Source organism: Asparagus officinalis, chromosome 8 (genome assembly GCF_001876935.1).
Source record: "Asparagus officinalis chromosome 8, Aspof.V1, whole genome shotgun sequence".
NCBI classification, from domain to species: Eukaryota; Viridiplantae; Streptophyta; class Magnoliopsida; order Asparagales; family Asparagaceae; genus Asparagus; species Asparagus officinalis.
Genome location: NC_033801.1, coordinates 31,743,086 through 31,764,836, shown reverse-complemented (window position 1 = coordinate 31,764,836; position 21,751 = coordinate 31,743,086). Strand labels below are relative to the sequence as shown.

Sequence of the window (21,751 nt, the reverse complement as noted above, 5' to 3'; positions counted from 1 at the left end):
GTTTTACGTATGTCCAAGTTTGATGTTATCCTTGGTATGGATTGGTTATCTTCCTACCATATGAGTATTGACTGTTTCGCGAAGACAGTCAGTTTGCGAGCTTTTGATGGATCTAAATTGGTGGTAGTGACCTCACGGGACAACTAATTTGCGAAGTCATTCCTAGCATATGTCGAGGAGGTGATGACGCGGGATCGGGGTACCGATTTTGAGCGAGACATGAGTGGTCTCAGAGTATCAGGATGTCTTCCAGGACATACGAGGTTTACCTCCAGTGAGAAAGGTTGAGTTTTGCATCGAGTTGCAGCTAGGCACAACATCGGTTTCCCAAGCACCTTATCATATGGCGCCAGCTGAGATGATGGAGCTGCAGATCCAGCTGAGATGATGGAGGAAGTGACAAGAATTTAGGGGTTTTCAAGCTGAAATAGGGTCTAGCCAAGGGGAGGAAGAAAGGAGAGAGGTTTGGCAATTTTCCTTCTTGAAAATGAAAGTGAAAGAGAGAGAGAGTGTGGTGGAGTGTAATATAAACTTCACCCATGTGCTTGGGAAACATGGAATATAGCAATTTGTAGGGCCTTTTGTGCAAAATTTGTCCCACTAAACATGGCTGACCAAACCTATTAAATTGTGGTATTCTTGTTATTTTAAAAAGCTCTTTGTCATTTTAGATTAACTTTATTTAAGGTTCAAACCATGGGTAATAATTAGGGTTTCATGCTAATGGTCATTGTGAACACTATAGCTTGATTAATTGCCTTACTCAAAGCGTGGATGGATAAAAATTCTCACACTTGTAGGTTCTTAGACTAATGCTATCAAGATCATGAATTATCAATTTGATTCAAGGTCGATATCGATAATAGTATTCGACTATCAGAAAACAAGATCATTACAACCTGCCTTTAAAAAAAAGTCTTATCAAACTTATCAATGTGATATTATAAAATATTATTAGGAGCACAAAGCAAAATTAATTACTTATTTTTTTAAATATAAACTATAAATTTTCTCTAACTTCTAGTATTTGGACATCTAAAGCAATAACTGATTATTTATGTATCATAACACAATGGATTAGAGATAGTTGACAAATGTTTCAAAGAGTTATTTTTTATTTTATTTGAAGAATTATATAGTGGTGAAAATGTTGTAAATTTACTAATGGAATAACTTGAAAAATTAGAAATTTTTGAAATAATATTTACTCTTTCACTTGATTATGCAAGAAACAATAATGTAACAATAGATCATATCAAATCATATCTGTTATTGTTGTACTAGAGTTAATTTTTTTCATATTAGATGTATGTGTTGTATTTTTAATTTAATTATAAAAAGTAAATCTAATAAAATTAAACCAATGATAAAATAAATTACGACTATTACATATTTTCTTAATGCTTTTGAAAAAGGCTTACAAGATGAAAATAAGTTGGTAGAAGAAAAAAAATGAGGCCTACAAAAGTTCCACAAGATATTGACCGTAGGTGGAATTCCACCTATTTAACCTTAAATGTAGCAATAGAGTATAAAGAAATATAAATAATTTTACCAGTTCTTTCTCTATACTTGGAATAACTGAAGAAGAATAGACCATTATAACTTGTGTGAAGAACATGTTACAAGTTTTTCTTTGAAGAAAGTCTTATATTGTCTGATGTTATTACCCAATTATTACTCATGCTACATTACAAGTTTTCAATACTGTTCAAAATTCACTGTGGGATTGGGTCCTTACACAATCACTTCTGCTTTTGTTACGCGGGCTGATTCTCTTCTTGCTCTCCAAGACTTGATATATTGGCTTGTGTGCTTTACTTAACTGGTAATTAACTCTTTTTAGTCTCATTGGCTTTTATTTAATGTTTCCAGGCTTTTTCAATTTTAGACTTTTTTCTTCATGAACTTCTTATTTCCTACAAAATTAACAAAAGAGCTGTTTTATTAATTATTTTTCATGAAAATTTAGATGAATAAAGGTATAAAAATGTGATAAAATATACAAACACTTTTTCTTATATATATACCTATAAAAGTAATAAATACAATGTTAAATCACATAATGTTTCTTTTACAAAAAATAAACATAAATATTAATATACATGCATCTAATATATGAGGATGAATGGATAAGAGGTTCTATTTTATGCAAAGTAAGAATTTAATTTATGAGAGAATAATTGGGAACACTATATTTGGTAAAAGATTGTCATTCGTTAAACGGAAATAATTTGCATCCTAGATGCATGCATCTTATTCAATTTGATCAAAAAAAACAAATACTAAATCAATTATTTTAGAATGTCAAAAAATCGAGATATGTCATCCATTCAGATCCATGTTTTATGAACATGTTCAATGCATGTATGACAAAATTCACCTATATAAACACCATATTCTAGCACAATAAGTTTCTGAATCATATAAAGTTTCGTCCATGTTTTTAGTTTCATCTTTTATGCTCATTGTTAATTTGAGGACCATTTGTCTCTTCCATATTCTTTCCCTTTTTATTGAGATGTTAGTTATATCCTGCATTTTTCCTACAATTTTCCCTTTACGTGTTGATATGGAGTATGAATCTTTGGTGATACTTAGATTAATTATATCCTAAGATTTATTTATAGGGTCTCTATCATATTAGAGCCCATTCTTTTGTTAGTTTTATATTAGATCTAGGATCTTCATATTTTTAATTAGCATTCTAAATCTTATTGTGCATCAATAAGTTAGTATGAAAGGCAAGTTGAGATCTATATATTTATTAAATACCATAATCCATATAGAGTAGATGCAATTCATGATAGAGGATTATTATGAATTTTATTCCCAAGCTCATAGAAGATCATATTTGGTAAAAGATTGTCATTCATTAAAGGGAAATAACTTGCATCCTAGATTGTTGTTCTGTTTCACCCCATTGGCTGATCTCACTTTTGATATTATTGTCATAGGTAGCAGGTGGCTCCCCAGGTTGGGATTTATGTCTTTTTTTGTGTTTGTTCAGGAGCTCTTTGTTAAGAGCTCAAAAGTCTTTTGTAATAGTCTCTTATATTTTGTAGCCTCTTGGTCTCTTATATTTTGTAGCCTCTTATACAAGTGAGGGATGCCTCACTAAAAGCTGTAGCCGCTATCGAGTTGATGGTAGCATCATGTAATTTTCTAAATATCAATGAAAGTTACATTTTGAATTAAAAAAAGGGGCATCCTAGATGCATGCATCTTATTCAATTTGATAAAAAAAACAAATACTAAATCAATTATTTTAGAATATCAAAAAATCGATATATGTCATCCATTCAGATCCATGTTTTATGAACATGTTCAATGCATATATGAAAAAATTCACCTATATAAACACCATATGCTAGCACAATAAGTTTCTGAATCATATAAAGTTTCGTCCATGTTTTTAGTTTCATCTTTTATTCTCATTGTTAGTTTGAGGACCATTTGTCCCTTCCATATTCTTTCCCTTTTTATTGAGATATTGTTATATCCTGCATTTTATCCTACGATTTTCTCTTTACATGTTGATATGGAGTATGAATCTTTGGTGATACTTAGATTAATTATATCCTGAGATTTATTTTTAGGGTCTCTATCATATTAGAGCCCACTCTTTTGTTAGTTTTATATTAGATCCATGATCTTTATATTTTTAATTAGCATTCTAAATCTTATTGTGCATCAATAAGTTAGCATGATAGGCAAGTTGAGATCTATATATTTATTAAATACCATAATCTATATAGAGTAGATGCAATTCATGATAGAGGATTATTATGAATTTTATTCCCAAACTCATGGAACATCCATCTTGAATTAGTTTTTCACACTAAATCCTCATTTTCCTTGCTCTTTCTCTTTGCTTCTGCGCTTTCGCTTTGACGCCTACATCCTCAATCTGTTAGACCAAAAGTTGTGCGATTCACTGACAAGGACCAATAAGGTGATGCCATGTCACGCCATGATGAGATACTTGTGTTCCATTTGGGGAAATTTTGCAAAATAGACCGTTTTTATGAAATATATAGCGAAATAGACCACTTTGGTAAATAATTAGCAAAATAGACCTCTTTTTGGCCAATAAGCCAAAAAGAGGTCGATTTTAAAAAAGTGGCTTCAGAAAACATACGGGACTACTAGTCCCGTATGTTTAAAGCTAACTAATCTACGATTAGTGAACTCAGAAAATATACGGGACTACTAGTCCTGTATATTTTCTATTCACTAACAAAACGTACGGGACTAGTAGTCCTGTACGTTTTGCAGAGCCACTTAACCTCTGCCCAGCAAATCCACGGGACTACTAGTCCCGTGGATTTGTCGTGAAAGAAATAGGCTCTGTAATTTCTACGGGACTACTAGTCCCGTAGAATTGCAGACTATATATATACCTCAAATTAGGGCACATTTTCCCCCTTCGCTTCTTTCTCTTGCCATCTCCCTCTCTCTCTCTCCCAAGCACAAACTCCCGATCCCCCCTCTCTCTCTTTCCTGAGCTCCAACTCCAGATCTCCCCCTCTCTCTTTCCCGAGCTCTCACTCTCTCCCAAGCCGATCAACGTCCCAAACCCAATCTCCATCAATCCCAAATCCGACCCAACAATCTCGATCTCTCTCCCCCAAACCCAACTCACCTCTTCCTCCCTCAAATCTGATGCCGATGCCATCTATTCTCTACGAGGCCGAGGAGATCTGAAATTTAATCAACGTACAAATTTTAATTTTTCCATAAATTTATATGTATTGTTTAGTTAATGTTGTATATCTAGAAGAAATATATAATTATGATTAAATATCTGGAAAAAAATATAATTTTTATATGATGAATTTATGAAAAACTGAATTTTTATTTTTCCATGAATTTTTATATCTAGAAGAAGTATATAATTATGATTAATTTTTAATGCTTCAGTTAAAATGGCGAATGGAGTACCGATTATTTGCTTATTCAATGGAAAACTGAGCGTTGGAATGAATAATATGCCTATATACGATGGAGGCTCTAGGAAAATGTTCATGTTGTCCAGAAATTGCAACTTTGATAGATTGATGACACAAATATACAGAGTTATTGGAATTAATCACGTCGAAAATTCCATTAAGGTCTTCTGTAATTGTCCAATAAATGATCAAAGAACAATTGCTGTAGAGATCACCAATGATGAAGAATTGAATAACATGATACAACTTGTGGAAAAATAAATATCAATTGAGTTGTTTATTGAAAATATTCCAATGTCTGTGGTTGCTGAAGTTTCATATGCTCGTGGAGAGTTCTCTCGCATGCTTGATAATCAAATCTCGTTATCTCAAAGTGCCATGCGCTTAAAAAATAAGTCGGGTGCAATGTCAAATGACGTGTTCCACAACTCGCCGGGTCATGTTTCAGTTGATTTACCGGGGGGTCTATAATAGTAGAGGATAATGATGAGGATGTAGATGCCGATGATGATACAGAAGATGCTGAAGAGGATGAACGTCTTGATAGTATGTAGTATGCAATTGGAGAGACCAATGATGATGTAAGTTGGATGGATGAATATTGCGTAAATAACAACTATGTAGAGTCTGAAGAGCCATTGCCAGAAGAGTTTCAAAATGATGAGTGGATAAATGCCTTACAAGCTGAGTTCGTCGATCCTAGCCCTAATTTTGATCGACCCGAGGACTTTACTTTCAAGAAAGGAGATCTTTTTGAGAACAAGGAAACATTAACTTTCGCTATACGTGAATGGGCAATCAAAAACCGGGTCAAATTCAAGACGGTGAAAAGCAACACAACTAGCTATCATGTAAAGTGTTACTTTAATGAGAAAGGTTAAGGAGAGAATACAGGTGCTGCAGATGATAGAAATTCAAAGTGTCCATGGAAGCTTAATGCAGCTATTAGGAAAAAATCACTTGGCCAATTTATGATCTCTAGTTATTGCGGACTCCATACATGTTCTAATTCGACTGCAACTTTTGATCATAAGACTTTGACTTCCTCTTATATCACAAAGCTAATTATACCCGAAGTTAGGCGGGAACTTGATCTTACTCCAGGACAGATAATTACAAGGGTATATGATATGAAAAGAATAACAATATCCAAGTTTAAAGCATATGATGCACGGAGGAAGACGTTGACTAAAATCTTTGGAGATTGGGAGGAATCTTACCAATTACTTCTGCATTACCTTTCAGCAATTATGAGGAAAAATCTGGGTACCGAATATGACATAGTGTCTAAGGAGGTCGCGCCAGAAATGGAGAGGTTCATACGTGCTTTTTGGGCATTTGGGCCCGCTATCAGAGGGTTCTCTTTTTGTCGTCCGATCTTAAGTATCGATGGAACATATTTATATGGTAAGTACAAAGGAGTGCTCTTGGTTGCGACCGATGTAGATGCAAACGGTGGGCTATTTCCTATAGCTTTTGCAGTTGTGGATGTAGAGGATACATCGAGTTGGAAGTGGTTTTTTCAATGTATTTACAAATATATTCCGACTGTTCAAAGTCCACGAGTTATTACCTTTATTTCTGACCAGATGAAAGGAATTCCACGAGCCTTGCACGAGGGGTGGAGTGCACCACATCATCACCGATATTGCTTGCGGCATATAAGAGCTAATTTTAATAAAAAACATGGAGAGGTCAATTTACAAAATCTATTATGGCAAGTCGGTTGTGCAACTGACTCACTGGTATATGAGCATTGTAGAGAGAAAATTAAATCCATATCACTTGAAGCCCATGATTGGATTGAACAAAACTTGAAGCCGCAATACGAAGATCAATGGGCATTATGTAAAGATGGTGGAGTGTGATATTGTATGATGACAACTAATTGCTCTGAAAGTTTCAACGGCGTACTTAAGGGTGACCGTGCTATGCCAATTCAAGCCTTAGTTGCAAGGATGTTTTATAGATTGAACGCATACTGTAATAAGAGGTGTAGTGATAGTGCAAATTGGACGAGTAAGTACACTCCAAAAAATGAGATTATTTTGCAGAAAAGAATTATGGCTGTGAGAACATGTAGAATTGAACAATTCAACAACAATGAGTGGGAGGTTAAAGATTGTGATGGAACATACACCGTTCATCTCGACGATCAAGAGTGTAGTTGTACTTGCAATATACCACAATTATAGAAAATCCCATGTCAACACGTTTTAGCTGCTAGTTCCAATCAAGATGGTGGTGCTAGATTGCCTTATGGCCGGTATTGCTCAGCTTGGTATTCAACAAATCATTATCGGAAGGCTTATAAGGAGAGTTTTCATCCTCCCGATGTTACTCGTTATTGGCCGGATTTATATATACCTTATATATTACCACCTAAGCACATAAGACAAGTTGGGCAACCAAAATCCGTACGCATTAGATCTACCATGGATCAAGGTCGTGAAGGAGTAGCGTCACGAATCCAATGTGGACAATGTAATCAATTAGGACATAATAGGTCTCGTTGTCCATCAAGAGCAAGTAGATAGCAATTAATTTGTAAGTAAAATATTTTCTAATGATATGTCATCATTATATGTTATTGATTTAGCAAGTAGATACATTGTTCATATGTATTTGATTTGGCAGAAACTCATAAGTTACCGCTATATGTGCAGGTATATACACGATGCTTCCCGGACTGGTTAATGATGAAGTCCTTTATGATCAGTCACGCCACCGTTCGGAGAGCATATCATTTACATCGGTAATGATAACATATTTATAGTCACATATTACTTATTCATTTTTATAATCTAATATTTGTATTCATTTATGTGCAGAGAGGACAAGAGCTGGTTATGATTGATCATAGCCTTGGACATACGCGCTGGCCACTTGATGATCCTCACATCATTGCCCTAGTATCCCAAGCCGGTTTTCTTACTTGATCAAAATTGAAATGGATGAAGCTCAATTGGGCACTGCTTAACGCGTTGATGGATAGATGGAGGCCAGAGACTAATACTTTCCATCTACGTGTCGGCGAGACAACTATTACTCTCCAGGATGTAGCAGTGATCCTAGGTCTCCGTATTGATGGCACTTGTGTCACGGGGACTGATAGGCATGTTTGGCGAAGAGTATGTAATAATTTGTTAGGAATATCTCCAGAGTACTTGCCTGGAGGGTATATTAGATTGAAGTGGCTTAAGGAGAGTTTTGGAAACCTGTTGCCACAAGATGCACCTGAAGTGATGATCCAACAGCATGTGAGAGCATATATTATGCACATGATCAGGACGCTTCTTTTTCCCGATTCAAGTAAACATAAAATCCATTTGAGGTAAGTAAACATTAAGTATTGATTTTTGCTCACTATTCTTAGTATACATGACTAACGTATTTGAACTCGTGCTAGGTGGTTACCACTTATCGAAGACTTCGACGTGTGCGGGACATTATCCTGGGGTAGTGCTGTTTTAGCATACCTATATCGAGAAATGTCAAAGGCTGCTTTAATGCAAAATAAGGAGCTCAAGGGTTGTTTAACATTGCTACAAGTTTGGGCATGGGAAAGATTGGTTTTGAAACCACGATTATGCAAGATCCGAGAGTTAGATGGACATATTCCACTAGGCTGCAGGTAAAAAGCGTCAAATTGAATCTCATTTGTATTTAATTTTAAATTTAACATTTTGAACAAAAATGTTTCTTGCAGATGGAATGTCACAAAAGCCTATGATGAGACCCCGGCTAGGCAATTAGATTTTTACAGAGGGGAGCTCGACCGGATGAAAATTTTCAGATATCGAATTTGAATTAAAGTACTCTATGATATCAATATATTTCAAAGAGATATTAACATTTAGATTTTTTTTGCAGTTCGAGTGGCAGCCATACACCCGTCACCTACCTCGTCTACCGCTGATTTGTATGGAGGGACATGGCATATGGAGGGCCAGAGTTCCTCTCGTTTGTTTTGAGATTGTGGAGATGCACGTACCCGATCGCGTGTTTAGACAGTTTGGACTCGCGCAACATGCTCCACAATATGTCAAAACAATAGAGAGAAAGGCGACTAAAGGTGGACATCAAATTGACTGGAAGCGCACACATCAATCATTCAGTGCCAGGTGGAATGATCGACATCAACATATTGCCAATCAGCTTTATCCTCCGAAGGAAGAAGTTGATTACATTAAATGGTATTAGGGGATTACCAGATGTTGGATAATCACTCAAACTACGCCTCCAGTCAACGAAATTGAAATTCGCTCCCAACAATCCCGATATGTACCAAGAGGGGTAGATGAGAGACGATGGGTAAGTTAAATTGTCAAAATTATCATAGAATGTCAATCTCTTCTTAGTTTATGGTTTCTAATATCAATATTTTTATGTAATTGTAGATAGATGCTATGGACGAGGTCGAGGGGATTGCAAATGAGGGCATAACTACCGCCACAGGAGATTCAGTACATGTATCGATATTGCATCGGATAGTGGCGAGAGTTCGTAGAGCTTTTCAACAAACTCATGAGGATCGGCATGAAGGTCGTGAGCAGGTGGATCTTGACGATACTCTATATGCAAGCCGACGTAGATGATAATCACATTTTATTACAATTTTATACCCTCATTATCTATTTTATATGAATAAATATATCACTAATAATTGCGTTTATCTTTAATTGCAGGTTAATGAAGAATAAATCTCAACTTCCCGTCTCTCAACAAAAACCCATTGATTAAATGAAGAAATGAATCAAGAAGCCCATTGGAAAATTAAATTTCCAAATTATCCAAGCCCAAAAGAATAATTCACCCATGAAGCTCCAAAGAATTGATTGCTGCAGATTTGAAAATTTCTCATGAATGGACTGGGCCGGACTTTGGCTTTGATTGATACAAGAAAATCAGTGCATTGAATTGGGCCAGACTTGTTTGTTGTAGAATCTCCATTGGAATGAAATTGTTGCACTTGGACCGGACTTGGAATGAATTGGTGTGGACTTGGCTTTTAATTTTCAAAATTAAATGTGGACTTTGCTGCAAACTTATTGGAGGCCGGTCTTGGATGTGTGTTGCTGTAGCTCTTATTGTTTTTGTTGACTTGTGATTTTGAAAATCAAAATCATTTTAATGAAGAAATGGGCCAGACTTTGGTGATTGGACTTTCATTTTTCTTTTGAAAATCAAATGAATCATATGGGTCTCCTATATTTGGGCTAGAGAAGAATAAAAGCAAATTCAAAGGCGGATATTGTGGCTTGGGGCTCAAGACAAATCCAATGGCTCATATTCATTGAAGATTACTATAAATAGGGGTAGAGAGTGAGGGGTTAAGGGGGTGAAAATTTTTGTAACTCCTTTTGGAGAGGAGGGCTACTCTTAATTGAGAAGGTCTTCCAAAATTGAGAAGGCCTTCCAAAATTGTAACTTTTGTTGCAATTAATAATAATAATTTTTTCACCACTTTAAATTTTTCTCTTCTTCTCTTTGTTGGATGATGAAGATGAAGATGAAGATGGAGAATTATTTGAAGGTTTGTATTTCTTTTCTTTTTCTCTTTTATTGCTTATTAGTGTAGATTTATTTCTATGCTTGTAGTTTAGATTTTATTTTCTTGTTAAATAGCCAAGAGGCTAGAACCCTCTTGCCTTAGATTTATTTCATGCTTATAGAATAGATTTATTTTCTTGCATTTAATTCTTGCTATTTACATACCATTTTCACTCTCTCAATCTCTTCACAATCACATTCACTTATCACTCCTATTTGTCACGCACACAAAATAAGAACCAGTTTTATATTTTCTCCTACAAAACACCTTCCTCGTGGGATCGATATCTTAAATACTATAACTTGACACGGTTGTGCACTTGCAACCTTTTTGGTACATGTTTATGCCGCATCAAGTTTTTGGCGCCGTTGCCGGGGAAGGTGCTAAAATAGGATTTTATTATTTTGGTTCTTTAACTTTTGTGTTTTTGTGAAAGAACTACTTGGAGATTAAAGACCAAAGAATTGGAGATTGAGGAATTGGAGATTCGCTTGTGGTAAGTCTTCTTTCTAATATTTTCAATTCCACATCTTTAGTTAGTTTCTCACAATTAGAGACAATTAGGAATTAAAAAAAAACAAAAAGATTTTATTTTTGTTGACCATAATAAAATTCACCTTTCACTTGGACATTAACTAACAAGATAATAAATTCAAACAAGAGCTCTCTTCTCACATTTGAGTGTTGTTGACCATAAAAAAAAAGATTTTTCTTTTCCATCATTTTTAGTCGCTTTTAATTTCTAGTGTTGCATTTCATATAGTTAGTAGGAATTCACCAGGAATTCACCAAGTGATTTGAGCATCTTGATTTGGCACACACTTCAAAATATTTTTAAGGGCAAAACCCCATAATCAAGATAAAGGTGGGGATTTCATCACCCTTTCCTTAGCCCAAAATCACTAATTCCTCACTACACAACCCAAGCCTAATAAAACTCATTAGACGTTGACCCTAAGGAATCGAGCTCAATAAGGAACAAGAAATCCTTAAGTGAACCGGTTTAAGTTTTCTCAGATTAGTTGGTGTCTAAGGCAAGGTTTAGGGGTTGCGTAATGCGCTCCGCAAGGAACGAGGTATAATTGATCACTGATCACCCTCTAGTACTATCCTTACCTGGCTAACTACCTGGGTAAACCTTTAATCTTTTCACTGTAGGAGTTTTTGGTTAGGAGCTGGTCTAGTTGAGTTAGGCTAAACCCTAGAATTAGAGTTGATTGAAAAGTGATTGTTTTGATTTGTTTCAGTTAGGATTTTTCTTTTTCTTTTTCTTCTCATCTAAAAAAAAACTAATTTTCCTTCTTTCTTTCCTTTAAAAAAAAAAATTTCTTTCTTTCTTTTCTTAAAAAAAAAACTAATTTTTTTTCTTCTTAAAAAAATAAAAAATAAAAAATAAAAAAAAAATTTGGTGTATGCAACAGTGGATTAGGGATAATACACATCGATTAATTCGCTTTGAACCAATCATAGAAATGGAGCATCCTAATCCACCCGTTCTTCATGATATGTGCTATCCCATTAGGAATGCAATCCCCTCATGCATTAGGCTCCCCGAAACAAATGGAATAAGTTTTGAGCTTAGACCGCAATACATAAACATGCTTCCCAAATTCCTTGGTAATGAAACAGAAGACGCATATATTTTTATTTCGGAATTTGAGGAAGTGTGTATTATGATTAAAATGAGAGAATTAAATGAAGATGCGGTTAAGCTTAGATTTATTCCATTTGCTCTTAAGGATAAAGCTAAAAAATGGTTGTACAGCTTACCAACAAATTCCATCTCAACTTGGGATGAATTTGTTACCGTTTTTCTTAAGAAATTTTTTCCTATTCATAAAACGGTAAAGCTTAGGAACAGCATTCAAAACTTTAAAATTATCCCGGGAGAACCTTTTTGGAAGTATTTTGACCGATTTAAAGATCTTCTCATCCAATGTCCTCATCACGGTTTAGAGAAATGGCGATTGTGCCAAATAATTTATGAGGGATTAGATTATTCTGCAAAAACTTCCTTAGAATCAATGTGCCACGGGGATTTTATGAGGAAAAATGCTGATGAAGCTTGGGAGTTTTTGGAGAGTCTTTCTGAAAAAACAATGCAATGGGAACAGTGCGATGACAGGGTTTCATCAGTTCCCCATTCTAAGTCTAGTGGTCTTTCCTTGGAGTCAAACATTGCTTCTGAAGCGAAGATGGCGACAATTCTGCGGAGGTTAGAAGCCTTAGAAATTAAGGAACGAGCTCCAGCTCAACTCAATCATGTTTCTTTCCCAGGATGTCATAATTGTCAGTCTCCTACCCACGTTTCAGAGGAATGCCCTCTCCTAGGAAATAACAACGCAATAGAACAGATGAACGCTGCATTCCAGCACCCTAGAAATGATCCATTTTCTCCAACCTACAATCCAGGTTGGAGAAATCATCCCAACTTTGCATGGAATCAAGGAAATTCTCCCGGAACTCAAAACTTCACTCCCGCTTCGACCCAACATTTTCCTAGGGGAAACACAGTTCCATTCAATTCTCATTCACAATTTCAACAACCCAATCTGCCGTATCAAAATCAGTCTCCTCTTCATCAAGCTGTAATTCAGACTCCTCACAATCCAGATCAGGATAAACGTCTCAATATCTTGGAAAGGGGTTTAGAAACCATAATTAAGGCCTCTACTCAAACCACGAATATGTTGACTCAAACATCTAGCACGTTGAATTCCTTCATGCAATCAACCGGACAAATGCTCAACTCCAACACTCAAGCTATAGCTAGATTAGAATCCCAACTTGGTCAACTAGCTAGTGCCGTGAGTGAAAGAGAGAAAGGAAAATTTCCGAGTCAACCCGTGGTCAACCCTAATAACACAGGATGCAGTTCATCCTATGAAGCTCAAGTGAATGCAATCCATTCACTTCGGTCAGGTAGACAGGTCGATAATCAAGTGAGAACTCCGCCAAGTCAAACTCTTGATCCTGTACAAATTCCTTCTCCTTCTCCTTCTGATGAATCTATTCAACAATCACTCCCCTCAGATGACCAAGAACCTGAACCCGAACCTGAGCCTGCTTTTGATAGATTTAGACCGGTTGCTCCCTTTCCAGATAGACTCAGGTCTAGGAAACACTCTCCTCAGGAGGAGAAAATCCTAGAGACATTCAAGCAGGTTAAGGTCAACATTCCTCTCTTAGATGTAATTGAACAAATTCCATCTTATGCTAAATTTTTAAAAGAATTGTGCCGTCTTGACTTGAGCGCGAGGTCTGGGATGTGGCCGCCGCCGAATGAACCTCGTCTTCGCCGCAGGAGGGAGGTACTAGGGTGGAATAGTCAAACCCGATACTTACCCCCCTGCGACTACGGGTTCGCTGGAATATGCCCTCCTGCCGGCGTCGAGCGGACCGGGTATCAGGTCTTAAGACGGAGTCCGAGTCTGGCGAGTCGGAGAGTACCGCCTTTCCCTTATCCGTCATGTTGACCGTGGCGGATGAGAGCTCCAGGTCGTCATTAACGCGTCTTTTCTGGTGACGGCGCCTTCGACGGGAGGGCCTTGGTCGAGAGGCCTGTTGAGAAAGCCTCTCAAATACCGAAGGTTTCGCCGTTCCAACGCATTGGCAGTCGGCGAGGACCGTGTGGATGAGTCTCTCGCAATGACACTGAGGATTCGCCTCGTGAATAGTGCGTTTGCGAGTCAAGAATTCTCTGAGGTCTTCTACGGGTGGTTGGTGACAACCCCCAGCCTCAGAAGAGTCGCTCTGGTGAGCTGACGAGAGATTTTTGGGCGCTCTCTCTGGCGCGCGTTGGGTGGAACGCCTTGGTGTTGGAGTCGGGCGATCTCGCCTTGACTGGCGAGTCTTCGCGTTTGAGCGAACTCCAGTACGTGGGCGAGTTTCGACCCCATGTTTAGAAGAGCGGGTTCGGGAGGAACCGCCTATTTCCTTTCCTTTACGTTTATCCGCCAAATGATTATGGCGAGGCTCGCCAGCCTTCGAGGATTCGCCTACTTGGGTAGGCTCGTATGCTCGGTGTGGTTTGTTCGCATCAGGGATATGACCTGAGAAGCGAAGTCCTCCTGAGCGGATGGCTCTGCTGTCCTCGGTTGACGCTCCTGATTTGGAGGGCCTTCCGAGGTCGGGCAACTTGCCTTCCCGTCTAGTGTTTCTCGGGCCTGTATGATGGTTCAGGCCATTATGAGAAATGGGGGTTTGGACCCTCTGTCTGACGGGTGTTTGCCGTCGCTGTTGGTTAGTTCTCCCAGCGGGGAGAACGTCACCGTGGGTTGTGGCATTGCGGTTTGTGCCAGAGTGAACCGGCGCTTCCTCCGAGGTAGGTGTCTGTGTGGACCGCTTGGCGATCCATCTGGCAGACCCTTGCCTCTTGCGCTCGATCTCTGGCTTGGCCTTGATCGATCGCGAGGGAGTGGGCTCCTCCGATGAGACTCGGTTGGAACCCTCGGGTGCGGAGGCTTTGACCGTCTGAGGTCGGCCTCGGCGCACAGCTCTGTGGCGTTTGCGGGACGCATTGCCACCCGAGGAGGAGGAGGACAAGTATTCTTCGTACTTGGCCTGGTCGAACTCGATTTCGAGGGACTCTACTGTCGTCCCTCGGCCTCAACTGGTTTGGGGGGAAAAGAACCCCCTGCCTCGGCTTGGGTAGATCCCTCAGGCTTGGTTGCCTCGGCCTCTTGGGGCTGGGCCACCCGCACGACTATGCAGTTATCGCGAGATGTATTGCCGCCAGAAGAGGACGATTGTAAGTACCCCTCGAATTTGATCACAAGGGACTCAACCGTAGTCCCTGCAGCAACTTCGTCGGACTGCGCCACCACCAATTCATCTGAATGAACGGATTCTCCCACTGTGGTCGCCATCTTCTGTAGGGTGAAAATTTGATTCTTCCGAAGAAAGGAGTTTCGTTTGTATTTATAAGAAAGCTTATTACAAACTAACAAATCAAATGTTTACAACAGAAGCAGAGGGAAGGCCCTCTTTGTTTTGTGTGGGGACTTTAGGTGGCTATAGGACGCTTCGCTCGATGCTCGGGTCGAGTCTGCTTCCCTTGGACCGTTTGAATGAGGTTGCTGGAGAGCTTCAGTTCGCAGTAGAAGCTCGGGGTAATAGAGTTCGGGTCTACTTAGTTCGTCAACGATCGGAGCTCGGAACCAGGTAGCGGTGCTGTAATGCAAGGATCTGCTAACAGCTTGGTCTCAACTCTTTTTCTCCAAGTTTTGCGACCTCTCCTCCAGTGTGCTGGAAGGGGTTTTTTAAATAGAAGAAGGACAACTTGACTTCTCCTTGAATTGTGGGATGTGACCACATCCTCTTCAGAGACGTCTCGCCGTTCCTCGATACCATGAACGGTCATTCCAGGGATTGTGCTCTATGTCCTGACACCTACGATGGGAAGGCCCATTCTTGTATATGAGGCAACGAACGACTGCTATCCGAGTGGATTTGACCAGCATTAATGAACCGCATTTATGAGTTCGCAGATCGATGAAGTGTCTGTCCGATCACTTGTACTGTGCGTGACCGCCCGGCGTGCTTTGAGCACGACGCTTTCTCCTTTCCGGTCAGGAGAGGCGGTGAAGTAGGTGTACAGTACTCGAGTGGGTCTAGCCAGCTTGCCGAGTGCCGGCGGATCCAGCTCTTGGCTCAGACATCCGAGGTGAGTCGCATTTATGAATGCTCAGGTTGACTCGACACCTGTCCAGTCCCTTCGCGCTGTGCGCACTGCGAGCGGCCGTTTGACGGTCCTGGGGTACTGTGCTCTCTCTCCCTTCGGGTCGAGAGAGATGGGAAGGTCCATCTCAGCACGTGGGGTAGTGGATACCCAGCTGTACTGACGGTCTTGGGGTTTGCTGGCGGATTCGACTCTGGACTCGGGCAGGCGAGTTGAGTGAAAGGCGAACTTCCGCCATCCTGATCGATCTTAACTCGTGCTGGCGAGCCGACCGTAAGGCGAACCTAGAATCGAGCATGTGCGATGTCTATGCGATTTAGGCCCGTGCCAGAGAACCGAGCGTGCGAGCTCTTCTCGCAGGCGAATTTCCTGTAATCCTATAGAGGTATTTTTTACTTAATCTAAGAGAAATTTATCCCAAGACTCTCTCTCTCTCTCTTTTAACAAATCCTAATTCTAATCTCTAGGACTTATAGTCATACTAGAATTCTATTATGAAACACTTTGTAAAGCCTTTAAATAATCATTTATGCATCCTTCTACCTAAGAGAAAAGGAGAAAAAAAAACAAGGGCGAGTACTGTAGCTACAATAACTGAGAGTTAAAAATAGTTTTTTATTTGCTTCTCCCACTAAATCTCTCATCATATATATTATATTTCTATTTGATTTGCCATTGATTGCTCCAACAGTGGTATCAGAGCCATGAACAATCTAAACGGGACGACGTCGCCTTCTACTATTATATTGGATGGGAAGAATTATCAGCGGTGGAGAGTGCAGGTGAAGGTGTTGTTTGAATATCAAGATACATTAGGTGTCGTAGAGAACGAAGTTGTCGATCTCGCAGATAGTGCAAATGAAGCTGAGAAGAAAGCCCACAGTGAGATCAAGAAGAAGGATCGAAAGGCGTTATTCTACATCCATCAAGAAGCAAATGATTTAATTTTTTAGAAGATCGACGGAGCAACTACAGCAAAGCAAGCGTAGAATACTTTGGAGACATCGTACCATGGAGTTGAGAAGGTGAAAAAAGTTAGCTTCAACATTGTGGCGTCAATTTGAAATTTTGCAGATGGAACCCGCTGAAAGTATTGCAGATTACATGACTCAAGTACTTACTTTGACAAATCAAATAAAAATAAACAGGGAAAAGGTTGTAGATTTAGCAATTGCGGAGAAGATACTGCAATCTCTTACGGAAAAATTTGATCATATCGTGGTGGCAATCGAAGAATTGAAGGATTTGTTCAAGATGACAATTGATGAGTTTATAGGTACCTTACAAGTTCATGAGCAATACATGAACGAGAGGTCAACCGAGAAGCCCCTTGAGAAAGCTTTTCAAAGTTAAGCTTTTATAAAAAATAACAAAGGAGTACAGTACAAAAGAGACCAGCGAGGAGGAAATTTCCGTGGCAGAGGACGAGGATACGGGAAATATAATAATCGAGGACGCGAATACTGCAATAGTCAAGGATGTGTCAATTATAACAACAATCAAAGAGATGATGACAATCAGAGAAGCAATTATAAATCAAATTCAAATTATCGAGGTTAATATCGAGGCTTTGGACGTGGTTGAAGAAATTTTAATAAATTAAATAGTCAATGTTACATATGTCACAGATATGGCCACTATACAAAGGAGTGCAAGTACCAGGATAATTCCCAATCTGGAGAAGAAGTTCGATTTGCACAAGAAATAGATGATGAAGAAAACCACACTTTATTGATGGTCACAATAGCCAGTGAAGAATCAGACTACAACACATGGTTTTTTGACACTAGGTGTTCTAATCATATATATAAAAAGAAAGAGTTGTTCGTAGACCTGGATGAGTCGATGCGGTCCAAAGTCAAGTTTGCCGATGACAACACTATACCAGTGATGGGAAAAGGGCGAGTTCTAATCAAGCTGAAGAACAGAGACCACAAGTTCATTTCCGATGTATCCTATATGCTGAATATGAAGAACAATTTACTTAGTATGTGCCAACTTCTTAAAAAGGGGTATGATCCGCGCTTTTCTGATAATCAACTCCTAATCTTTGATAAAAGAGGTATATTTATCCTTAAAGCCCCTATGACAAATAATCACATATTTTGAGTTGGCATCCAGAATGATGTTTATCATTGCTTCAATGCTATTATGAAATATAAGTCTTAGTTGTGGCTTCTTCGGTTTGGACATCTAAACTTTCATATTCTGAAGTTGCTTGCACAAAGAAATTTGGTGAGAGGCTTGCCCGTGATAGATCATCTTAATTAGCTGTGTGAATGTTGTATTCTTGGAAAGCAACATAGATCATTCTTTGGTATTGAAAATACTTGGCGTGCAAAGAAGCCTCTTAAGCTCGTTTATTCAGATGTCTGTGGTCCTATGAACACTATATCCAATGGCAATAATCGATACTTCCTTACTTTTATTAATGATTTCATAAGGAAAATATGGGTTTATTTTTTGTAGTAAAAATCTAAAGTCTTTGATTATTTTAAGAGCTTTAAAGCCCCAGTTGAGAAGGAAAGCAGTTACTTTATCAAGGTACTACGAACAGGTTGAGGAAGTGAATATACTTCTAATGAATTCAATAAGTATTATGCAGAAGAAGGAATAAAGTGTGATGTTATTTTTCCCTATACACCTCAGCATAATAGCATCGCTGAACGGAAAAACCAGACGATACTTGACATGGCGAGAAGCATGCTAAAGGCCAAAGGTATGCCAAATTATTTTTTAGGTGAAGCTATCTCATGCGCTGCATACTTATTGAATAGGTCACCAACAAAGTGCATTGATAATCTTACTCCTGAAGAGGCATGGACTAGTTACCAAGAATAAGACATTTCAAAGAGTTTGGCTCCATTGTTTAGGCTCATATTCCAGCAGAAAGAAGAAAGAAACTTGATTTTAGAGGCGAGAAGACAGTTTTATTGCCTACAAGTCTGGGGGCTACAAACTCTACCATCCTACTACAAAGAAGATGATTGTAAGCAGAGATGTTATGTTTGCTAAAGAAGAAGCTTGGAATTGGGATCTAGAAGCACAAAATAATTCACGATGTACTCTCCTTGATATTCTTGAAGACGGTGTCCCTGTTGCAACTGAAGAAGCACCACCGACCAATGCTCCTAAAGCTCCAGCCCCGCAAGTTCCATTAGAAGTTGAAAGATCAATAAAAAATCGCCAACCATCAGTTCTCTTGAGAGATTATGAAGTAATTCTAGATAATAATGTTGATGCAGATGGAGATATATTGCAATTTGCAATATTTGTAGATTGTGAGCTAGTTATGTTTGAAGAGGCTATTCAATATTCTAAGTGGATAAATGCAATGAAAGAAGAGATAAAGGAGATTGAGAAGAATGATACGTGGAAGCTTACTGTGAATACGTGGGGACCCACCCACGTGCAATGCGTTTTGAACACGTTTGTTGTCCACGAGGTTTTTAATTTTTGGTTGTTATCCATGAGACGCGTTTTTCCATATCTCCCCATGTAGTTTTACAACGCGGGAACGCATTACGAGACATGTTTTACGCATTTTCCCATGATCTCTTTACATGTTTTTTCAAGCCTATAAATACCTAGTTTTTCCTAGGGTTAGGTGGCGTGCAAGAACATGCAAAGAAGGGACTTCATTGCTGCAGAGGGTTTTGGTGCAAGTGGCAGCATGCAAAAGAAAAGCAGCAGCAAATACTTGAGCCATCGATTTTGAGAAGGAGATTGAGCATCCTTTTGAGGGAGATATTTGTGAGAGATTTGAGAGTTAGTTTGAGGGTTTAATTTGTGTGATTATAAACCCATTTGTATTCTCTTTCTCTAATGGTAGATATCACCTCATTGCCCAGTGGATGTAGAAAACTTGCCAAACCATGTTAAAACTGATTGTTCGTACTATGATTTGTAATAGAGGGTTTTGGTTCCCTCGACAAGTCAGTCCTAGAACTGATGAGAGGAAGAGTGTATATCCCACTTTGTTGAGATATATCACTTTCGTTCTTATTTCCTTTGAGAAACAGAGATTTAGTTGAGATCAACTCTCTTGTCGAGCACCAGAGGTGCTGCCAAAATTTTTGTTATGCACAACAAGTGGTATCAGAGCTTGGGCTATGCTTGGATTATTTGGAGGAGTAGATCGTTTTGGAAGTTCGTCTAGGACTTCGTTTGGTGATAAATGTGGGATCTTTTTTGGTAAAGCTCTATCTTTCTCAAGTTTGGATCTATTATTTAGTTTGTTCCGCATTGGTTATTGGTGTGTTGAGGAATATGGCCAGGAAAGAAGTGGGTGGTGCTTCTAGTGTAAAGATCATTCAAAGTTTGAATATCCACTCTACGAAAATAGATGTGGAGAAATTTAATGGTACGAACAACTTTGGATTTTGGCGATACGAAGTTTTGGATGCGCTAGACGCGCAAAATTTAAAAGACACTTTGGAGTTGGATGGCAAGCCAAATGTTATTGAAGAGAAGATTTGGAAGAAGATGAACCAGACGGCATGTGGTGTTATTAGGTCTTTTTTAACACAAGATTTGAAGTATGATGTAATGAATGAGACTTCTGCAAAGAAGATTTGGGAGACTCTTGAGAGCAAGTATTTGACCAAGAGTATGAAAAATCGCTTGCATTTGAAAATGAGGGTTTATCACTTCCAATTGAAAAAGAGAACCTCCATTAGTGATCACATGAACCACTACACGAAGCTTCTTACGGATTTGACGAATGTGGATGCTATGATCGAGGATGAGGACAAATCATTGTTATTATTGAGTTCCTTGCCTAATGAGGAATATGAGACCTTTGTTCTTACCCAAATTAATAGGATGCGTCCCTTTCGTATAGTGAGGTCATCACTGCACTTGTGAACTATCAGCTTCAAAAGAAAGATAAGGAGGCTTCAGTTGAGCCAGTAGCGGAGGCATTGATCGTAAGAGGGAAGAATCCAAACCAAAAGAATTAGAAGTCACAGTCTAGAGTAGGACATCCTACAGTTGGGAAAGATCAGTATGCTTGGTGCAAGGAGACTGATCATTAGAAGAAAGATTGTCCAAAGCTTGACGAATGAATGGAGAATAAGGAGAAGAGAAAAGGAAAGCAACCATCATCAGAAGCAAACATCGTTATATCTAGGGGTGCATTCGATCCGGATACGGCTCAGATATGATACTTACCACATTCATATCCGCTTACCCATCTCGGATACGGATACGGATGCGAATATATCTCGATAAGAAAATTTTATAACCATATCCGCTAAAATCGGATACGGTTACAGATATACATGCAGATATATAAGTGGATATGCATGTGGATGCAAAACGAATATGAGAAAACTAGACAGTATTGAGAAAAACATAGTTCATGAGATACAAAAGAGTTCGTTAATATGTCCATTATAACTAAAAAATTAAGATTAGATATCTTGATCATCAAAATTAACCACAAATTCATAATCTAAGAATCAAAACTATCGTAAGAGTATTACTAATATGTATTCGGATATTTCGGATACAGATACAAATACTTCACTACAAAACCATATGCATAACCAAATCCTATCGGTT

At 38.6% G+C, this 21,751-nt stretch overlaps 1 protein-coding gene across 1 annotated transcript; it reads left to right on the top strand.

The window, feature by feature from the left end:
- On the top strand, nucleotides 16,891–19,027 carry LOC109821088. Its single transcript, XM_020387282.1, has 4 exons — nucleotides 16,891–17,118; nucleotides 17,261–17,499; nucleotides 17,815–18,248; nucleotides 18,792–19,027. Exons 1-4 carry the CDS (start codon nucleotides 16,891–16,893, stop codon nucleotides 19,025–19,027), a joined length of 1,137 nt encoding a protein of 378 aa, XP_020242871.1.